Here is a 19966-nt window from a genome sequence, read left to right as displayed (position 1 = left end):
TAGCAATGTTGATCTGATGTTAACAGGGTAGGACCAACTAGAAAAGTGTTAAATTGCAGTAGTAATGCAATTCCCATAACAAGACTGGTTTAAACGTTGTGCTGCAACTTTGTACTTGCTCACTGCTCAGTTACAGATATTTCCATTTTATTACCAATATTTCCATTTTAATACCATTTTTATCTGGAACATGCAGTAGGTAAGCATTTTCTCTGCATCAACATTTAAAACATTCTCCTGTTCCAGTACACTTAAACACATTCTCTCTCAGTCTCTCCCTCTCTCACACGCTTTCACACACACACACTCTCTCACACACACACACTCACACACACACACACACTCACACACACACACACAAACACACTACCTGCGTGCGCGGGCAAGGCCAAAGACGTCTTGAGCCTCAGCACCAGATCACAGAGCTGCTCTTCTTCCGCGTCTCCATCCCCCTCCTCTTCCTCCTCCACTAACCCGCTTTGCCGGTACCCTTCCAGCTTCCCTCCACCCTTCACCTCCTCCAGATCTTTACTGCAGTTCTTCTTCTTCTTCTCCTCACAGTCTGAGACTGCGTTGTCTCCCAAATCCTCCTCGCAATTATTCATGGACTTCACTTCCTTACAGTCTGATACGGCTCCTTCTCTTTCTCCTCTACTTCCACCTCTTTCTCTGTATACTCCTTTAGGTCCTCTTCTTTCCTTTCCTCCTCCTCTCACTCCATCATCCATGTCCTTCCCTCCCAGTGAGGGATCGTCACCCCCACATTTCTGCTCAGGGTCAGAGGTCAACTCTCTGGCTTCAGTGACATCATCACAGCAGGAGGAGAGCCGTGACCTCAGAGAAAGTTCAGAATCATCCTCTCCTTGGAAACACTTCCTGGACCCCTCTTCTTCCACCTCCTCCTCCTCCTCCTCCTCCTCCTCCTCTTTGTCATCTTCCACATCCAGGTTCTCCAGTGCAGGCTGCTCATGGTGTATCGTCTCTCCTCCGTCCTCCTCGATGGATGGCGGTTGTGAGGCGGGGCTTTGCGAGCGTGAACTCAGAGATCCTCCGGCACCGTCGCCACCGTCTAGTGATGATGACCCGTGGGAGGAAGGTGGACGTATGTCACCGCCAGAGTTCCCTCCTCTTTGGCTCAAAGTCTGCATGCAATGAGACAATTCAGGTGCAATGAGTAAGATGATAGGATCCCCCCCCAATTCATCAGCCATTGATGTCCATCAATAAGTGATGAATGGGCTCAGCCATGCCCTAGTGGATGGTTAAGATGGGACCACTGTAACAGCTATGATAATGTCCCATTCTTCACAGTCACCGTCAAGCACCTCGTTTTATTCTGATCATTTATGTTCCAATCTCCTCTATACCATTATGCCATTCTGATCTAATCAATAGTTACATGTTCTATTATATTATATTATATTATATATTATATTATATTATATTATATTATATTATATTATATTGGAATCATTTCTATTTCTAGTCTATTTCAGCGGTCTGTCTCACATAGTACATGGAGCAGCCATGGCCTAATGTTTAGGGAGGTGGTCTTCAGATCAGAGGGTTGCAGGTTTGAATCCCACCCTTACCTCTCCCTACACCTCCATCCATGGCTGATGTTCCCTTGAGCCCCTGAGCACGAACCCCACATTGCTCCAGGGCCTGTAACTAATACCCTGTAAATAACTGTAAGTTGCATTGCATGAAAGTATCAGCTTATGTAATGTAATCTGTGTGATGTAGATGTATTCACCTGTCTGAGGCGCCTGAGCTCCTGCTCCAGTCTGTGGTTGTGTTGGTTGAGGGTTGCCAAGATGGCCCCCAGCTCTATTCCATTCTATTCTATTCTATTATATTCATTGATTCACTGAATAGAGGGGATGGCATAGGTTCTATTCTGAAGTGATTCTATTCTATTATATCATGCTCTATAACAGATTTTATTTCTAGTCTTTTCAGCTCAATTCTATTTCACCTGTCGGTTGCCAAGATGGGCTCCAGCTCAATTGTGTTCTATAGTATTCTCTTCTATTGTCATTCTATTCTATTCTGCTCTGCTCATTTCTATTCTGCTGGTTTCGGCTCAATTCTATGTCACCTGTCGTAGTCTCCTGAGCTCCTTCTCCAGGCTGTGGTTGTGTTGGTTGAGGGCCGTCATGGTGGCCTCCAGCTCTGCACACCTGTCCTCCAGGGAGTCGTGCTCCGACTGGGCCGCCACGCGCCACACCTGGAACTCCTGCTGCAGCAGCCTGAGAGGAAACACACGCACACACACACACACACACACACACACACACACACACACACACACACACACACACACGCAAACACACACACACACACATGCATGCAAACACACACACACACACATGCATGCATGCAAACACACACACACACACACACACACACACACACACACACACACACACACACACACACACACACACACACACACACACACACACACGTTTCAGTGGTGAATGTTTTAACGCTGGCCTGGGGGTTTGTATGTCAGACATACGACACAGGCAAACAATCAGGGACAAGGAGAGACACGCACGTGTGTACATCCACACGTGCACTCAAACACACCCAAACACCTTTGTAAATATATGTATGGCACACACTACAACACACACACACACACAAACACAGACAGACAGACAATATGGACAGACAGTCTGCCCTATCTAGGGTTTAACAAATTCTGATAATCATTCCTTCATAAAATAAAAAATATTGTGTATTCCGTGAATTGTGAAACGAATTTGTCAGTGGCTATTAAAGTTTGAAGTTTTGGAAAGTGTAGGCTATTTCCATGTGAGGCTCACCACTTATCTCTCTGTAGATCCTTCATCACCTGCTGTGTGACCTGCAGGTCTTTCTGGAGAAGGGACGTTTTCCTCTAAAATGAAACCCACAAAAAAATGAAGACTTTAATATGTGTGGCATAAATTGTAAATTCCTTGCAGTGTATTTATCAGTGAACATGAAAAAGGCAACAGAGCAATTGACTCTGTATGACGAAGTAATTTGAACAACTTTTATAATACATAATATGATAATAACTTTTTGATATTAAGGGGAGTGTTGGCAGGCGATGAGGTCAAGTGGGCTTTGGGTGGCTTAAGATGAAGTCAAGGGGGGGCGTCTGTTAAAAAAAAAAAAAAACTGAACTAGATAAAAATAGATGAGGCAGAAGCAGGCCTCTCACCCGGGCCAGGCAGGCGACTCACCTGAGTCTGCATGTCCTCCTCGGTCTGCAGGCCTTTGGACTCCACCTGTACCTGAGGAGAGGCCGGGGGGGAAGACGAGGCAGGATGGGGAGGAGGTGGAGGAGAACTGGCCGAGGATGGCAGGTGAGGTGGTGGATAGTGCGATGGAGAAAGCGGTGGTGGTGGTGGTGGTGGTGGTATTGAGCTGGCTGTGTTTACCAAGTCACAGGAAGGCTGCAAACCACCCAGCTGCTTCTCATCCGCAGGAGACCCTGCATGAGGGCTAAAGGCAAGGTAAGACTTTAAAACAAGTTCAAAAACATTCCACTACGCAAGCAAGCCCACAGTTTAGCAGGTATGTGTAAGGCAGGTGAACTTAATTTAAAGACAAATGAGTAAAACGCTCCGCTCCTAATAAAAAGTCAACCGTGCTCACCGTGGGGTGTTTCACACTCATTTGCAAGTCCAGATTTATTTACCGTTGTCTACTATTATAATCATTTAATTTCATTATAATTGATTGATGTATCTTCCAACAATCCCTGATTCCACACCAATTTATTTACTGAGTTTACTAGTTGTTAAGAACTGGGATTCTTACAACGCCTTAGCCCATGGATTGGAATGAACAGCTTTTCCACACAGCAGAATGTAAAGGAGGTCACCAAAGGTAGGAGAGTGTGAACATGGTGTGTCCACACCAGATATGTCAAAAGTGACAGTAAAGGTAAAATAAACAGTTTCTTTCCAGCACAGGTAACTTATACGAGTCTTACTATCAGGTGACTCTGCACTGTTTGGATCAAAATTGTAGTGGGTTCTTGTTGGTTTTTTGGGGTTTTCAGTAGTAACACAGTCTATCTACCTCATTAGGTACAATGGGGTAACTGGTGAAACAGCTATGTAATATCATGTGCTAGTGTTGTACTTATGTACACCATGAATTTACTTTTACTTTTGACACACACTACAGCATAGGTATGCACTCACATGTGCGCTGGATCACTGCTGGCCTCCCCTCGGCTGAGCTTGCGTCTCCTCTCCGCCTCCCTCCTCGTGTAGCGTCGGGGCAGCAGGGCATGGCGAGCATTAGATGCCAAAGAGGATAAAGACTCCTTCCATGTTGGCTTCAGGGAGATGGGACCAGAGCAAAAAGAGAGTGTTGACCAATGCTTATGCCAGTGATTCCCAAACTGGGGTTTGGGACCATTAGGGGGGGTCACTGATAAAATAGACGTTTTTAATTAATGAACACACATAACTCCAGTATTCAGTTATGAAAAATAATATTGTAAGGTGAAGAAGGAGTTTCCGGCAGAAAAGATTTAGGAATCACTGAATTGTGCTCTAATGGCCAGAAGGGTGATGACTTTACAATCTCTGTAATGTCATAGCAATGTTGTTAGGATGTAGTTGAGTTTATGCACTGTATTTCACCAAACCAGTGAGTCGGATCGCTGACAATCGCCACCAATAAATGAAGTGACTGGGGTCCAAACAGAAAATCTGGGTAACATGTGCCCTTGTGAGGCAGATGAACTGACCTGGGAACAGAACTCCAGGACTGGATGAGAGGGCTTGTGCTTCTTGCTGCGCCTCTCCGTCAGGAAACACGTCTGACACAGGTGCAGGTTGACACACTTCAGACAGCGATATCTGAGGAGGGTACAGCAGGTATACAGTTATGTCACCATCAGACTAGGTTAATGATTCTCAAACTGGGGGCACTTGGGAGGTGTTGAGAAGGAGACAAAGGAAATGGCTGGTACTAACGGTAAGGACACATAGCAGGTGAAGCGAGTGAGGCGAAGAGAGTCGAAATTCATTGACAGCTCAACCACCATCAGGTCGTTGCGGCGAATCAAATGGAATGGAAAAGTTATGTTGTTGATTAGATTGTGCCGCCGCAGGCGAATTCGCTCCTCATTCGCTTCACTTCGCTCCTGTTCGCTTGCCTTTGCCTCTCTCATAGGAATGAATGGCGAAGTTCGCTTCGCTTGGCTAAATTTGCGTCTGTGTCCCTACCGTAAGTTGTAAATGGGGGGCATTAGTCTAGTTCCCTCATATGGAATTATGGCTCACACAGTGGATGTGTGTCTGATGGCCTCACAGTAAGCGGCCTGACTCTGGCATGACTTCTGCCGGTATTTGTGGCAAAGTGAAGGGAAGTTGCAAATCTCCTTTCCTCCTCCGATGTGATAATGTGATAATGATAATTAATATGATAATAGGGGGAAAACGTGTACCGTGGGCCAAATTCCATTTAAAGTGCTATTGTGTGTGTGTGTGTGTGCATGTGTGTGTGTGTGTGTGTGTGTGTGTGTGTGCATGTGTGTGCTTTGGTCTTCAGTGCTTCATGTTTGGTGCCTTTGTTTCCATGGCCTTTCTAGTGTTACCCGTCGTCTCAGTTCCCTGACACCAGTGCCATGTGTTAACAACACAGTATGCACCCAACAATTATGGGAGCTGAATAATGCATATCGACCTACAGTGAAGGAGGTAAGAGTCAAGGTGTCTCATGCCAACAGCTAAAGATGTGGACTTGCAGTAGGGAAACACCAGTGGTTCTCAACCTTTTTTGAACAAACGCCTTCTTGACCCTCGACCCTGGCAGGCTGTAGAGCCCCCTTCAAGAAACACTAATGCACAGTGTGCCTGTAGGTGCAGCAAGAATGGAGTTAAAGTGACCACTCATATAAACATACAGACACACACACACACACACACACACACACACACCTGAGTCCGGTGATGGGGAAGGCCTTGCAGGCACGGCAGCGTACGGCGTGTACCACGGCCTCACTGGCGGAGACCCGGTAGAGGGTAGAGAACCACAGCAGCAGACGAGGCTCCGAATGCAGCCAGCGGACAAAGACCTCCTCACACACACCTGCAGTCAACACATACAGCACACACACACAGGAGAAAAAGGGCCATTATGTGTGTGTGTGTGTGTGTGTGTGTGTGTGTGTGTGTGTGTGTGTGTGTGTGTGTGTGTGTGTGTGTGTGTGTGTGTGTGTGTGTGTACGCGCATGTGGGCTCCGATTGCCTGCAGTTGACAAATGCCTCCTCACACACATCTATTGTCAACACCTACAGTGCACAGTGGAGGGAAGTGTCACTGAGTGTGTGTGTGTGTAAGACACAGAGAGAAAGAGAGACATATGTGAGTTTGCTTTTTTGTGAGAATGTGTCAGTGTTCCCTAAAAACAGATGATAATTGAGTGTGTGTGTGAAAGAGAGAACGAGAAAGCGTGAGAGAGAGAGAGTGCGAGAACGAGCATGTGTGTGAGTGAGTGAGTGAATGAGTGAATGAGTGAGTGTGTGTGTGTGTGTGTTAATACATACCCCAGTGAAACATGACCTGACGGCGGTCTCCACATGGCCGAACACATGGCTCTCCTGCACCACAGCTGGCACCTGCACACAACACACAAGGACAGGACAGGACAGGTGAGGACAGGAAAGTAAAGTAAAAAAAGGGAAGGAAAGGAAAGGAAAGGAAAGTAAAGTAAAGTAAAGAAAAGGGAAGGAAAGGAAAAGGAAGGGAAGGAAAGGAAAGAACAGGCAAGGAAAGGAAAGGACAGATAAACTGTGTTGCTACGACGGGTGTAAGACTTACACTGCAAGTCAAACTAGTTCCTCCCTCCCTTTTCTGTTTCTTATGACGTCTTGTCTTAGTGTCACCCGGTGTCCCCACTATCAACCCTACGCAGAGCAACATCTGGGGGGGTTTTCTCCATTCAACACCGTCATTGCAAATAGGATGGTGACCTTTGAATGTGGCTTTTGCAGGATATCGAATAAAAAAATGTGATCAAGTCAGGCCCTGTGCAACAGGAAATATAAATACAATAATACACATTCCAATTATCACCCTGGGAACAGGATCAAAGAAAATTATGAACCAAGGGGAAAAAGGTGTTAAGTGTAACGTGTAACCTGTCGGGCTACTCGATCCCTTATATGGAAGACACTTAGTTGATGCATACAGTATTTTGTCAACATGAGAGACAGTATATAATAGAGTATATACTGTATGTAGGGTGTGTGTGTGTGTGTGTGTGTGTGTGTGTGTGTGTGTGTGTGTTACCTGGCTGAGGTCATGCAGTAGAGTCCTCAGTCCACTGCGGGTCACTATGCTGCTCTCGTTGCCTAGACGACCACTCAGGCTCTCCCCCAACTGGTAGAGAGCTGACAAACAGCCCAGCATCAACACACACACACACACGCACACACACACACACGCACACACACACACGCACACACGCACACGCACACACACACACATTTTGATATTGTAGCATGCAGACAGAAACTCAGACCTGTATTTGTGTGTGTGTGTGTGTGTGTGTGCAGGGGCGCCGCCAGACATTTTGGGCCCCATGAAAGATTTTAATTTTGGGCCCCCTTAACGACCCCTATCGGTGCTGTCAGTGCTTGGGCCCTTAGAATTTGTGACACCTTTTCCCCCCTCGCGGCACCTGTGTGTGTGTGTGTGTGTGTGTGTGTGTGTGTGTCTCCCTCCCTTTCACACAGAGAGAGAGGGCGGGGGGTTGAGAGAAGGAGGTGAACAAAAAAACAAAAAAACAGAGGAGAAGCAAATCGAAAGAAAAATCAGTCAGACAGACAAACAGACCATCTCACCTCTATATTTGGCGATGAGTGGGTCTCCAGAAAGAGCAGTCAGGGCTGCCTCCACTGAATGGAGCGCCACAGTCCCCGTCTGCTCCCTGCGCACACACACAATTACACACAGGGCAGCCATGGATAAGCAGTTAGAGTGTCAGACTTGTAGCCCAAAGGTTGCCGGTTCGACTCCCGACCCGACAGGGTGGTAGAGGGAGTAATCAACCAATGCTCTACCTCATCCGCCTCCATGACTGAGGTACCCTGAGCGTGGTACCGTCCCGCCACACTGCTCCCTTGGGGTGTCATTGAGGGCTGCCCCCTTGCATGGGTGAGGCATAAATGCAATTTTGTTGTGTGCAGTGTTCACTTGTGTGCTGTGTCACAATGACAATGTGAGTTGGAGTTTCCCAATAGGGCTTTCACTTCAGTTCATAAATTAATTTGACATTGCTGATATTGTTTACAATTAGCCTCTCAAATGTGGGGTGACCAAAGATGCAAAACAAAAACACATCTTGTGTGAAATAAAATCAAGTTTTAAAATCAATCATCATCTGCCTTTGATGAACTTGTAGAGTTAATACAAGTTATGTTGTGTTATGTATGTACATTCTGTTCAGATAATACTTTCTATATTTTTTCTCTCTTTCTCAAGCACATTGAATGACGACTAAGTATGTGAATGTGCTCTATGAATAAATGTTTGTTCATTTGGATTGAATTGATTGATTCAACTGAGGCTGATTCTGACCTGTCGTACAGCTTGAAGAGGACTCTCGTAGTCTGGTCAATTGCATCCGCCACGACCTGAGCAGGAAGTTCCTCTGGGACACTCTGGAAAAGTCTCCCCAGGCCCCGTGTCACCTCGGCTGCGGAGAGCTGTGTTTGCAGGTCGGCAGACTGACTAAAGACTTGAAGAGCGAGGCTCAGCTCCGGCTGAGTCATAGTATGCACTACAACAAAATACACTTCATTACCAAGAGTATTCACTAACCGATCCAAATGATCAGAATCAGATGTTCTAATCACTTGGCCAGACATTTTTTAACAGATAGGCTATTTGTTGAGGAATGGGCCACTCTCAGGAGCTCAGTGAACTCCAGAGAAGAACTGCCTTAGGATGCCACCTGTGCACTACCACAAAATAAATAGGTAACGATGGATATATACAGTAGGTAGGCAGATAGATAGATAGATAGATAGATAGATAGATAGATAGATAGATAGATAGACAGATAGACAGATAGATAGATAGATAGATCATAATTACTCCATCAGACATTGTTGTAGAATGTGCTGTGTCCTCCAGTGGTGAGATGACACATGGACATTCATGGCAAATGGTGTCAATGGCACGGCAGTAGCCTATAGACTCACGCTGACATAGTTTCTGCAGAGAGCGAAGCTTCAGAGCAGCACGGTACACAGCTGGACGCACTTCATTTAGCCCCTCTGGACAAACAGACAGACACACAAACAAACAAACAGGGATGTAAATGGTTAGGGAGGTGGTCTTAAGATCAGAGGGTTTCAGGATCGATTCCCGACCATACCTTTCCCTACACATTTATCCATGGCTGAGTTGCCCTTGAGCAAGGCCCCTAACCCCACATTGTTCCAGGGACTGCATCCAATACCCTGTAAATAACTGTAAGCCGCTTATGATTAAAGTGTCCGCTAAGTGTAATGTAATGAAAAGGTGAAGGCGAGGCCTATAGATGAGACACACACATGGAAGTATAAATACAGACAAACGTACATACCTATGCTGTCGAGGTCCATGTTCTTGTCATAAATGATGTCTTCCCATGACAGCATTGATGTATAAAAGATGGCAATGTTAAATATCAGTTTGAAATGCAAGCAAGTAACTCTTGTCATGTTGAAGTTTACTTAAGGCAACGCCTTGGTCATCTATGTGTTATCCAATATGGACAGCTGAGGGCGCTATACACTACAACATATTTGGCTTGAAAGTTACAATGTTATCATCTTGAAAAGTGTCACGGACGGTTCCATTCCAACACAGGTAACTTACCTGAGAAACCAATAGAACTGTGTATTTGTCTTACGATCAGCTGACTCCGCACTGGTTGGATCAAGTTTTTGGTGGGTCCATGTTAGGTTTTGTTTTAGTAACAACACCGTCTTATTATGCATTAATGGAGTAAATGGTGTAATAGCTGCGTAATATGTGCTAGTGTTGTACTTACACCATGAATTAACTTACTTTCGCTTTTGACCTCTGATAATGTATTCCTATATAACCTTTGACGTCTGGCAGTCAATGTAAAAGGTTAAATGTATAAAACTTACCAAAGCTGCGGATGGTTTAGCCAGGATATCTGTAATTGTAAGACGTGGTCCATGAACAGACCTTTTTGGAGGTTTGCTGCTGCAGTAAACTTCTGTTCTATTTGAGGCTAAGGTTACTCCTCATCAATAATGTAAAATCCTATTGTAGACGTCACGACGTTGCGATGTTGGTCTGATGTGTGGCTGAGGCGATAGAGGGTTTCCTCAATATTTATGATGCTAGGGAGGCTGATGATGACATGAAACAAGTAACGAGTGAGTAGAAACAGGTGCGGCATCCATGTAATTAAAAGTAGGCCTAGGCTTAACCACGAAAGTAAGTCAGCAGTTGAATTTGCGTCCGGTCGGTCAATGCGTAAAAGCAGATATTGATGTGCCTGACATTTTACTCGCTTACGCATGGACCGACGGGACGCATGGGTATACAAATACATTTTTAAAAGGTAAAAACTGTATTCTCCTGATCATAGACACGTAAGTCCTCTAGTGGTACACTACGAAACTACATTTCCCCCCGTAACTTCCTCGAAAGACGACCTTCATCCGGAAACTGATAGAGCGCAATACGCGCGAAATACAGGGCGATTGATGTCCGAACTCGCGTAAAGTAGGACAGACTATTAAGACAGCCATCTCAATATCGCAAGGGTGGGTTCCAGCATACAGCTGTGGTAAGTAATTTAGAAAAAAGTCTCCCATTACTGTTTTGAAGTGTTGCGTTGTCGATTAGTGACGTTTGCTGTCGCGCAAAAAGATCAGTGAACGCACCAACGCTGGCAGTGGCAATATGGATAGTTCTATCTCCTCTCTCTGTTTTACTTGTGGCGAACTATTATAAGACAAGCATATCACAAGTTAACCTGCAATATTCTCTTCAGTGCACAAAACCTCATGGCTCATATAGCCTATTTCAGTTTGTGACAGTCATGTTACAGTGTAAAGCAAGGCTTGCCACGCCAGATAGCAAAAAAAGAACAGTTCTTTTGTTTCTGTGGTTGTCATTTAGTTGTAACACGTTTCTATTTCTTAGGTACTCCTGCCAATGGAGCCCCACAAGCGCTTTATTCGTTCCAACAAGCCGAAGCTGATAAAGGTTCTCTGCACCGATGCCAGCTTCATTTTGCAGCATGTTGAGGGGAAAGAACTTATCACTGAACGGGAGTACAATAATCTTATTCCAAACAGTGACACACGTGGAGAAAAGGTTACCATTGACTTGTTAGACAAGTTAATGAATAAAGGTGACCAACACTGCAAGGAATTCATTGCCCTTTTGGGAGAGGATGAAACACTCCAAACTTTTCCAGCACTGAAGGAGATCCTCCCACCTCCAACAGCCCCTCAACAAGTCGCTGTACGCACTCCTGCAACAGGTAATTTAGGAAGTGTTTTTGTTTGGTTGGTTTGTCTTCGTCCATATTATTTTATTAATAAAATAATAGGATTTGGATCCCAATATATTTGTATCTCAGTATTAGACTTTCACAGAATGACACATATTAACTGGATATAATACCCAATACAAAATAAGTAACAAAACACAAAAGATGTATTACAAGATGTAGGCTAGCTCTGGTGTTTTCCCTTCTATACAATGCGTGTGTTCACACCCGTGCTGCTTTCATGTTTGTCTTTCAGATACCCCAGTCCAAGAAGCTGGCTTGGTAAGAATCTTCAACTAAGCTACTAATAAATTTAGTAGGACTATTTATTCTCGTATTGTATTTTTTATACAATCCATAAATATATTTATAATGCATTCATTAGTATCTTTCACCAGTTTCAGAAATTAAAGAAAAACTACATTTAGTAGGCGGAATACTTTCAAATCAACTGTCAAATGTCATTGTGGTTCTGATTACCTTTTCACAGGTGAAGACATATGCGATGATCCAAAGTCCTCGTGGTCTCTGTGTCATCATCAATAATGTGAACTTCGAAAAGTCGACAGAACGAAGAGGATCTGATACAGATGCAGGTACCCAAATAGCTATACTAGTTAGATTCAGGAATATACAGCAATAACACTTCAGTAGACACTCAACACTCATATATTTTAGTGTAGTCTAACCTTCAAGACATATTTATAACTTTGTTATTGCCAAAAAAAAAAGCTGAGTAGTGATCGGTTCATAAACAATGTCTGTCAGTTCATAACAATGTTGGAATGGAGTTGTTTTGAGGCAAACAACCTCATACTGCATTTGGGCCTGTCGACGGACCTATTCACTCATTGCTAAAAACACTCAACTACATCTTAAAACACTGCTATTACATTCCAGTGAGACTTGAGTAGCCTAACACATTAAGACTTGGTCGTTACAATTCTGTTGACAATAAGGTTATTACGGAGGCACTGCGGCAAGGGGTTAAAACCAAAAGGCACTAATAAACATTACATTACATTGCATTTGGCAGACACTTTTGAAACAAAGTAACTTAGAATCGTCAAAATAATCATAGTCTACGGTAGTCTAACACAGATACAACGTGCACAGGAAATGTACAGAACAATAAGTGCAATAAGTAGGGTTATATATTTTTTTTTACATTAGTACATTTACATAAGGACCTTAACTCAGGGTTAAGTAGGTTGCCACACACTGTACACATAACATTCATTCTTTTTTCCTTTTATTTTCCTCCTACCTTGCATTGTGTTAGATACCTTGGAGCAGGTCTTCCACTGGCTGGGCTTCACAGTGGAACGTCACAGGAACAAGACCGTAGCTGAAATGAAAGCTGTCCTTCAAGAGTGCAGTCAGAAGGCTGTCGGAGACTGCTTCATCTGCTGCGTGCTGAGCCATGGAAAATCAGAGGGCATTTTGGGACATGACGATGATATTGAGGAGAATGTCCTGACTATGGACGAAATACTCACCCCATTCAAAGGGTGTCCACAGCTCGCCGGGAAGCCTAAACTATTCTTCATCCAGGCTTGCCGCGGGAAACGCTTCCAGGATGAAGTCATACTCACTACCGATAGTGGTGGAGAAGTTGCACACGAATTGGAGACGGATGTCAGACCGTTCCAGAGGCCGACGATCCCGACGATCCCAGCTGATGCTGACGTTCTGGTTTCCATGGCTACTGTGAATCAGTACTACTCCCTTAGGCATCCCATCGAGGGCTCCTGGTTCATCCAGTCACTATGCAGACAGCTCAGAGAGGGCGTTCCAAGGTAATTATCTGCTGTCTACGCTACAGCAGTGTTGGGCAACTTGGATTTAAAAGCTACAATTTAGTACCACATGTTCCGAATTAAAGTAGGGCCTACCTGGTTTTACCTGTCCAATTCAACCAGGTGATTGCCTAACTAGACAGGTAAAACCAGGTCATTTGGAATAAGTGGCACTGGACTGTAGCCTCGGAATCAAGGTTGCCCATCACTGTGATTCAGTGTATCTAGCATAACGTAGTGTACAGCGCTGTGCAAAATAATGGAAGTGGTGCTGATAGGCAAGTGCTTTTAGTGCTTTTAAAATGTGAGTTTATATTTAAAACATTGAACTGTCTTTTTGTGTTATCACACTCGAGACACTGCACTTCTACAAGTACTGCTGCACTATTTTGCACACCACCAGAGTCATTGACCCCTATTGTGTGTATGGATTTTGAGGTATAGGAATAGAATGCACACCATAAACACACTGATAATGACCTCAGCTCTTTAACTGCAGTTGAAGTGTATGTGTGTGTGCACGTGTGTGTAATTTTAAGCAACATCAGTGGAGTTTCATTAATCCTTATCAAGAATTTGTGTGATCAAGTCAGGCCCTGTGCAACAGGAAATATAAATACAATAATACACATTCCAATTATCACCCTGGGAACAGGATCAAAGAAAAGTATGAACCAAGGGGAAAAAGGTGTTAAGTGTAACGTGTAACCTGTCAGGCTACTCGATCCCTTATATGGAAGACACTTAGTTGATGCATACAGTATTTTGTCAACATGAGAGACAATATATAATAGAGTATACTGTATGTAGGGTGTGTGTGTGTGTGTGTGTGTGTGTGTGTGTGTGTGTGTGTGTGTTACCTGGCTGAGGTCATGCAGTAGAGTCCTCAGTCCACTTCGGGTCACTGTGCTGCTCTCGTTGCCTAGACGACCACTCAGGCTCTCCCCCAACTGGTAGAGAGCTGACAAGCAGCCCAGCATCAACACACACACGCACACGCACACACACACACACGCACACGCACACACGCACACGCACACACACATTTTGATATTGTAGCATGCAGACAGAAACTCAGACCTGTATTTGTGTGTGTGTGTGTGTGTGTGTGCAGGGGCGCCGCCAGACATTTTGGGCCCCATGAAAGATTTTAATTTTGGGCCCCCTTAACGACCCCTATCGGTGCTGTCAGTGCTTGGGCCCTTAGAATTTGTGACACCTTTTCCCCCCTCGCGGCACCTGTGTGTGTGTGTGTGTGTGTGTGTGTGTGTGTCTCCCTTTCACACAGAGAGAGAGGGCGGGGGTTGAGACAAGGAGGTGAACAAAAAAACAAAAAAACAGAGGAGAAGCAAATCGAAAGAAAAATCAGTCAGACAGACAAACAGACCATCTCACCTCTATATTTGGCGATGAGTGGGTCTCCAGAAAGGGCAGTCAGGGCTGCTTCCACTGAATGGAGCGCCACAGTCCCTGTCTGCTCCCTGCACACACACACAATTACACACAGGGCAGCCATGGATAAGCAGTTAGAGTATCAGACTTGTAGCCCAAAGGTTGCCTGCTCGACTCCCGACCCGCCAGGTTGATGGGCGGAGTAATCAACCAGTGCTATCCCGCATCCTCCTCCATGACTGAGGTACCCTGAACATGGTACCATCCCGCTGCACTGCTCCCTTGGGGTGCCATTGAGGGCTCAGGGCTGCCCCTCTTGCACGGGTGAGGCATAAATGCAATTTTGTTGTGTGCAGTGTTCACTTGTGTGCTGTGTCATAATGACAGTGGGGGTTGGAGTTTCCAAATGGGGCTTTCACTTCAGTTCATAAATTAATTTGACATTGCTGATATTGTTTACAATTAGCCTCTCAAATGTGGGGTGACCAAAGATGCAAAACAAAAACACATCTTGTGTGAAATAAAATCAAGTTTTAAAATCAATCATCATCTGCCTTTGATGAACTTGTAGAGTTAATACAAGTTATGTTGTGTTATGTATGTACATTCTGTTCAGATAATACTTTCTATTTTTTTTTTGTCTCTCTCATGCACGTGCAATGACGAGTAAGTATGTGAATGTGCTCTATGAATAAATGTTTGTTCATTTGGATTGAATTGATTGATTCGACTGAGGCTGATTCTGACCTGTCGTACAGCTTGAAGAGGACTCTCGTAGTCTGGTCGATTGCATCCGCCACGACCTGAGCAGGAAGTTCCTCTGGCACACTCTGGAAAAGTCGCCCCAGGCCCCGTGTCACCTCGGCTGCGGAGAGCTGTGTTTGCAGGTCGGCAGACTGACTAAAGACTTGAAGAGCGAGGCTCAGCTCCGGCTGAGTCATAGTATGCACTACAACAAAATACACTTCATTACCAAGAGTATTCACTAACCGATCCAAATGATCAGAATCAGATGTTCTAATCACTTGGCCAGACATTTTTTAACAGATAGGCTATTTGTTGAGGAATGGGCCACTCTCAGGAGCTCAGTGAACTCCAGAGAAGAACTGCCTTAGGATGCCACCTGTGCACTACCACAAAATAAATAGGTAACGATGGATATATACAGTAGGTAGGCAGATAGATAGATAGATAGATAGATAGATAGATAGATAGATAGATAGATAGATAGATAGATAGATAGATCATAATTACTCCATCAGACATTGTTGTAGAATGTGCTGTGTCCTCCAGTGGTGAGATGACACATGGACATTCATGGCAAATGGTGTCAATGGCACGGCAGTAGCCTATAGACTCACGCTGACATAGTTTCTGCAGAGAGCGAAGCTTCAGAGCAGCACGGTACACAGCTGGACGCACTTCATTTAGCCCCTCTGGACAAACAGACAGACACACAAACAAACAAACAGGGATGTAAATGGTTAGGGAGGTGGTCTTAAGATCAGAGGGTTTCAGGATCGATTCCCGACCATACCTTTCCATACACATCTATCCATGGCTGAGTTGCCCTTGAGCAAGGCCCCTAACCCCACATTGCTCCAGGGACTGCATCCAATACCCTGTAAATAACTGTAAGCCGCTTAAGATTAAAGTGTCGGCTAAGTGTAAAGTAATGAAAAGGGGAAGGCGGAGGCCTATAGATGAGACACACACATGGAAGTATGAATACAGACAAATGTAATTACACTTGACATACCTATGCTGTCGAGGTCCATGTTCTTGTCGTAAATGATGTCTTCCCATGACAGCATTGATGCATACAAGATGGCAATGTTAAATATCAGTTTGAAATGCAAGCAAGTAACTCTTGTCATGTTGAAGTTTAGACAACGCCTTGGTCATCTATGTGTTATCCTATATGGACAGCTGAGGGCGCTATACACTACAAAATATTTGGCCTGAAAGTTACAATGTTATCATCATGAAAAGAGGTGTCACGGACGGTTTCATTCCAACACAGGTAACCTACCTGAGAAACCAACAGAACTGTGTACTTGTCTTACGATCAGCTGACTCTGCACTGGTTGGATCAAGTTTTTGGTAGGTCCTTGTTAGGTTTTGCTTTAGTAACAACACAGTCTTATTATGCAATAATGGAGTAAATTGTGTAATAGCTGCGTAATATGTGCTAGTGTTGTAGGCCCTACTTACACCATTAATTAACTTTTACTTTCGCTTTTGACCTCTGATAATGTATTCCTATATAACCTTTGACGTCTGTCATTCAATGTAAAAGGTTAAATGTATAAAACTTACCAAAGCTGCGGATGGTTTAGCCAGGAGATCTGTAATTGTAAGACGTGGTCCATGAACAGACCTTTTTGGAGGTTTGCTGCTGCAGTAAACTTCTGTTCTATTTGAGGCTAAGGTTACTCCTCATCAATAATGTAAAATCCTATTGTAGACGTCACCACGTTGCGATGTTGGTCTGATGTGTGGCTGAGGCGATAGAGGGTTTCCTCAATATTTATGATGCTAGGGAGGCTGATGATGACATGAAACAACTAACAAGTGGGGAGAAACAGGTGCGGCATCCATGTAATTAAAAGTAGGCCTAGGCTTAATCACGAAAGTAGGCCTATTCAGCAGTTGAATTTGCGTCCGGTCGGTCCATGCGTAAAAGCAGATATTGATGTGCCTGACATTTTACTCGCTTACGCATGGACCGACCGGACGCATGTGTATACAAATGCATTTTAAAAGGTAAAAACTGAAATAGAGGTGGACAAAACTGTATTCTCCTGACAATAGACACGTAATTCCCTATATTGTCCTCTAGTGGTACACTACGAAACTACATTTCCCCCCGTAACTTCCTCGAAAGACCTTCATCCGGAAACTGATAGAGCGCAATACGCGCGAAATACAGGGCGATTGATGTCCGAACTCGCGTAAAGTAGGACAGACTTTTCAAGACAGCCATCTCAATATCGCCAGGGTGGGTTCCAGCATACAGCTGTGGTAAGTAATTTAGAAAAAGTCTCCCATTACTGTTTTGAAGTGTTGCGTTGTCGATTAGTGACGTTTGCTGTCGCGCAAGAAGATCAGTGTACGCACCAACGCTGGCAGTGGCAATATGGATAGTTCTATCTCCTCTCTCTGTTTTACTTGTGGCGAACTATTATAAGACAAGCATATCACAAGTTAACCTGCAATATTCTCTTCAGTGCACAAAACCTCATGGCTCATATAGCCTATTTCGGTTTGTGACAGTCATGTTACAGTGTAAAGCAAGGCTTGCCACGCCAGATAGCAAAAAACAAAAAAAGAACCGTTCTTTTGTTTCCGTGGTTGTCATTTAGTTGTAACACGTTTCCATTTCTTAGGTACTCCTGCCAATGGAGCCCCACAAGCGCTTTATTCGTTCCAACAAGCCGAAGCTGATAAAGGTTCTCTGCACCGATGCCAGCTTCATTTTGCAGCATGTTGAGGGGAAAGAACTTATCACTGAACGGGAGTACAATAATCTTATTCCAAACAGTGACACACGTGGAGAAAAGGTTACCATTGACTTGTTAGATAAGTTAATGAATAAAGGTGACCAACACTGCAAGGAATTCATTGCCCTTTTGGGAGAGGATGAAACACTCCAAACTTTTCCAGCACTGAAGGAGATCCTCCCACCTCCAACAGCCCCTCAACAAGTCGCTGTACGCACTCCTGGAACAGGTAATTTAGGAAGTGTTTTTGTTTGGTTGGTTTGTCTTCGTCCATATTATTTTATAAATAAAATAATAGGATTTAGATCCCCAATATCTTTGTATCTCAGTATTAGACTTTCACAGAATGACACACATTAACTGGATATAATACCCAATACAAAATAAGTAACAAAACACAAAAGATGTATTACAAGATGTAGGCTAGCTCTGGTGTTTTCCCTACTATACAATGCCTGTGTTCACACTCGTGCTGCTTTCATGTTTGTCTTTCAGATACCCCAGTCCAAGAAGCTGGCTTGGTAAGCTCAACTAAGCTACTAAAAAATTCAGTAGGACTATTTATTCTCGTATTGTATTGTTTATACAATCCATAAATATATTTATAATGCATTCATTAGTATCTTTCACCAGTTTCAGAAATTAAAGAAAAACTACAGTTAGAAGGCGGAATACTTTCAAATCAACTGTCAAATGTCATTGCGGTTCTGATTACCTTTTCACAGGTGAAGACATATGCGATGATCCAAAGTCCTCGTGGTCTCTGTGTCATCATCAATAATGTGAACTTCGAAAAGTCGACAGAACGAAGAGGATCTGATACAGATGCAGGTACCCAAATAGCTATACTAGTTTGATTCAGGAATATACAGCAATAACACTTCAGTAGACACTCAACACTCATATGTTTTAGTGTAGTCAAACCTTCAAGACATATTTATAACTTTGTTATTGCCAAAAAAAGCTGAGTAGTGATCAGTTCATAAACAATGTCTGTCACTTCATAACAATGTTGGAATGGAGTTGTTTTGAGGCAAACAACCTCATACTGCATTTGGGCCTGTCGACGGGCCTATTCACTCATTGCTAAAAACACTCAACTTACATCTTAAAACATTGCTATTACATTCCACTGAGACTTGAGTAGCCTAACACACTAAGACTTGGTCGTTACAATTCTGTTGACAATAAGGTTATTACGGAGGCACTGCGGCAAGGGGTTAAAACCAAAAGGCACTAATAAACATTACAATACATTGCATTTGGCAGACACTTTTGAAACAAAGTAACTTGGAATCGACGAAAGAATCATAGTCTACGGTAGTCTAACACAGATACAACGTGCACAGGAAATGTATAGAACAATAAGTGCAATAAGTAGGGTTATAGGGTATATTTTTTTTTACATGAGTACATTTACATAAGGACATTAACTCAGGGTTAAGTAGGTTGCCACACACTGTACACATAACATTCATTCTTTTTTCCTATTATTTTTTCCCCACTTGCGTGTGTTAGATACCTTGGAGCAGGTCTTCCACTGGCTGGGCTTCACAGTGGAACGTCACAGGAACAAGACCGTAGCTGAAATGAAAGCTGTCCTTCAAGAATGCAGTCAGAAGGCTGTCGGAGACTGCTTCATCTGCTGCGTGCTGAGCCATGGAAAATCAGAGGGCATTTTGGGACATGACGATGATATTGAGGAGAATGTCCTGACTATGGAC

The 19966-nt window shown here is 43.9% G+C and overlaps 3 protein-coding genes across 3 annotated transcripts in view; 2 read left to right on the top strand and 1 right to left on the bottom strand.

The window, feature by feature from the left end:
* Positions 1-911: 911 nt before the first annotated feature.
* LOC134464793 (dystrotelin-like) lies at positions 912-16606 on the bottom strand (the record flags this gene model as incomplete). Its single annotated transcript, XM_063218138.1, has 13 exons — positions 16499-16606; positions 16101-16175; positions 15487-15688; positions 14743-14828; positions 14208-14308; positions 6568-6638; positions 5958-6122; positions 4763-4874; positions 4209-4345; positions 3240-3501; positions 2835-2908; positions 2102-2252; positions 912-1142 (listed from the first exon to the last, which is right to left on the bottom strand). Coding segments are annotated over exons 1-13 (1722 nt in total), but the record flags the coding sequence as incomplete, so codon positions are not given.
* LOC134463668 (caspase-10-like) lies at positions 10784-13368 on the top strand. Its single transcript, XM_063216865.1, has 5 exons — positions 10784-10837; positions 11197-11539; positions 11805-11830; positions 12039-12144; positions 12831-13368. The coding sequence occupies exons 2-5, from the start codon at positions 11209-11211 to the stop codon at positions 13349-13351; spliced, it is 984 nt and encodes a 327-aa protein (XP_063072935.1). The 5' UTR covers positions 10784-10837; positions 11197-11208; the 3' UTR covers positions 13352-13368.
* A 1030-nt stretch (positions 16607-17636) lies between the features above and the next one.
* Positions 17637-19966, top strand: part of LOC134464792 (caspase-10-like) — a 2646-nt gene continuing 316 nt past the window's right edge. The window contains exons 1-5 of the mRNA XM_063218137.1: positions 17637-17763; positions 18129-18471; positions 18738-18763; positions 18968-19073; positions 19761-19951. Coding sequence (XP_063074207.1) covers positions 18141-18471; positions 18738-18763; positions 18968-19073; positions 19761-19951 — 654 coding nt within the window. The 5' untranslated portion in view covers positions 17637-17763; positions 18129-18140. The remainder of the gene's footprint in view (positions 17764-18128; positions 18472-18737; positions 18764-18967; positions 19074-19760; positions 19952-19966) is intronic.

The sequence above is a fragment of the Engraulis encrasicolus genome, chromosome 15 (genome assembly GCF_034702125.1).
Source record: "Engraulis encrasicolus isolate BLACKSEA-1 chromosome 15, IST_EnEncr_1.0, whole genome shotgun sequence".
Lineage (NCBI taxonomy): Eukaryota > Metazoa > Chordata > Actinopteri > Clupeiformes > Engraulidae > Engraulis > Engraulis encrasicolus.
This window is presented reverse-complemented; position numbering and strand designations above follow the sequence as displayed.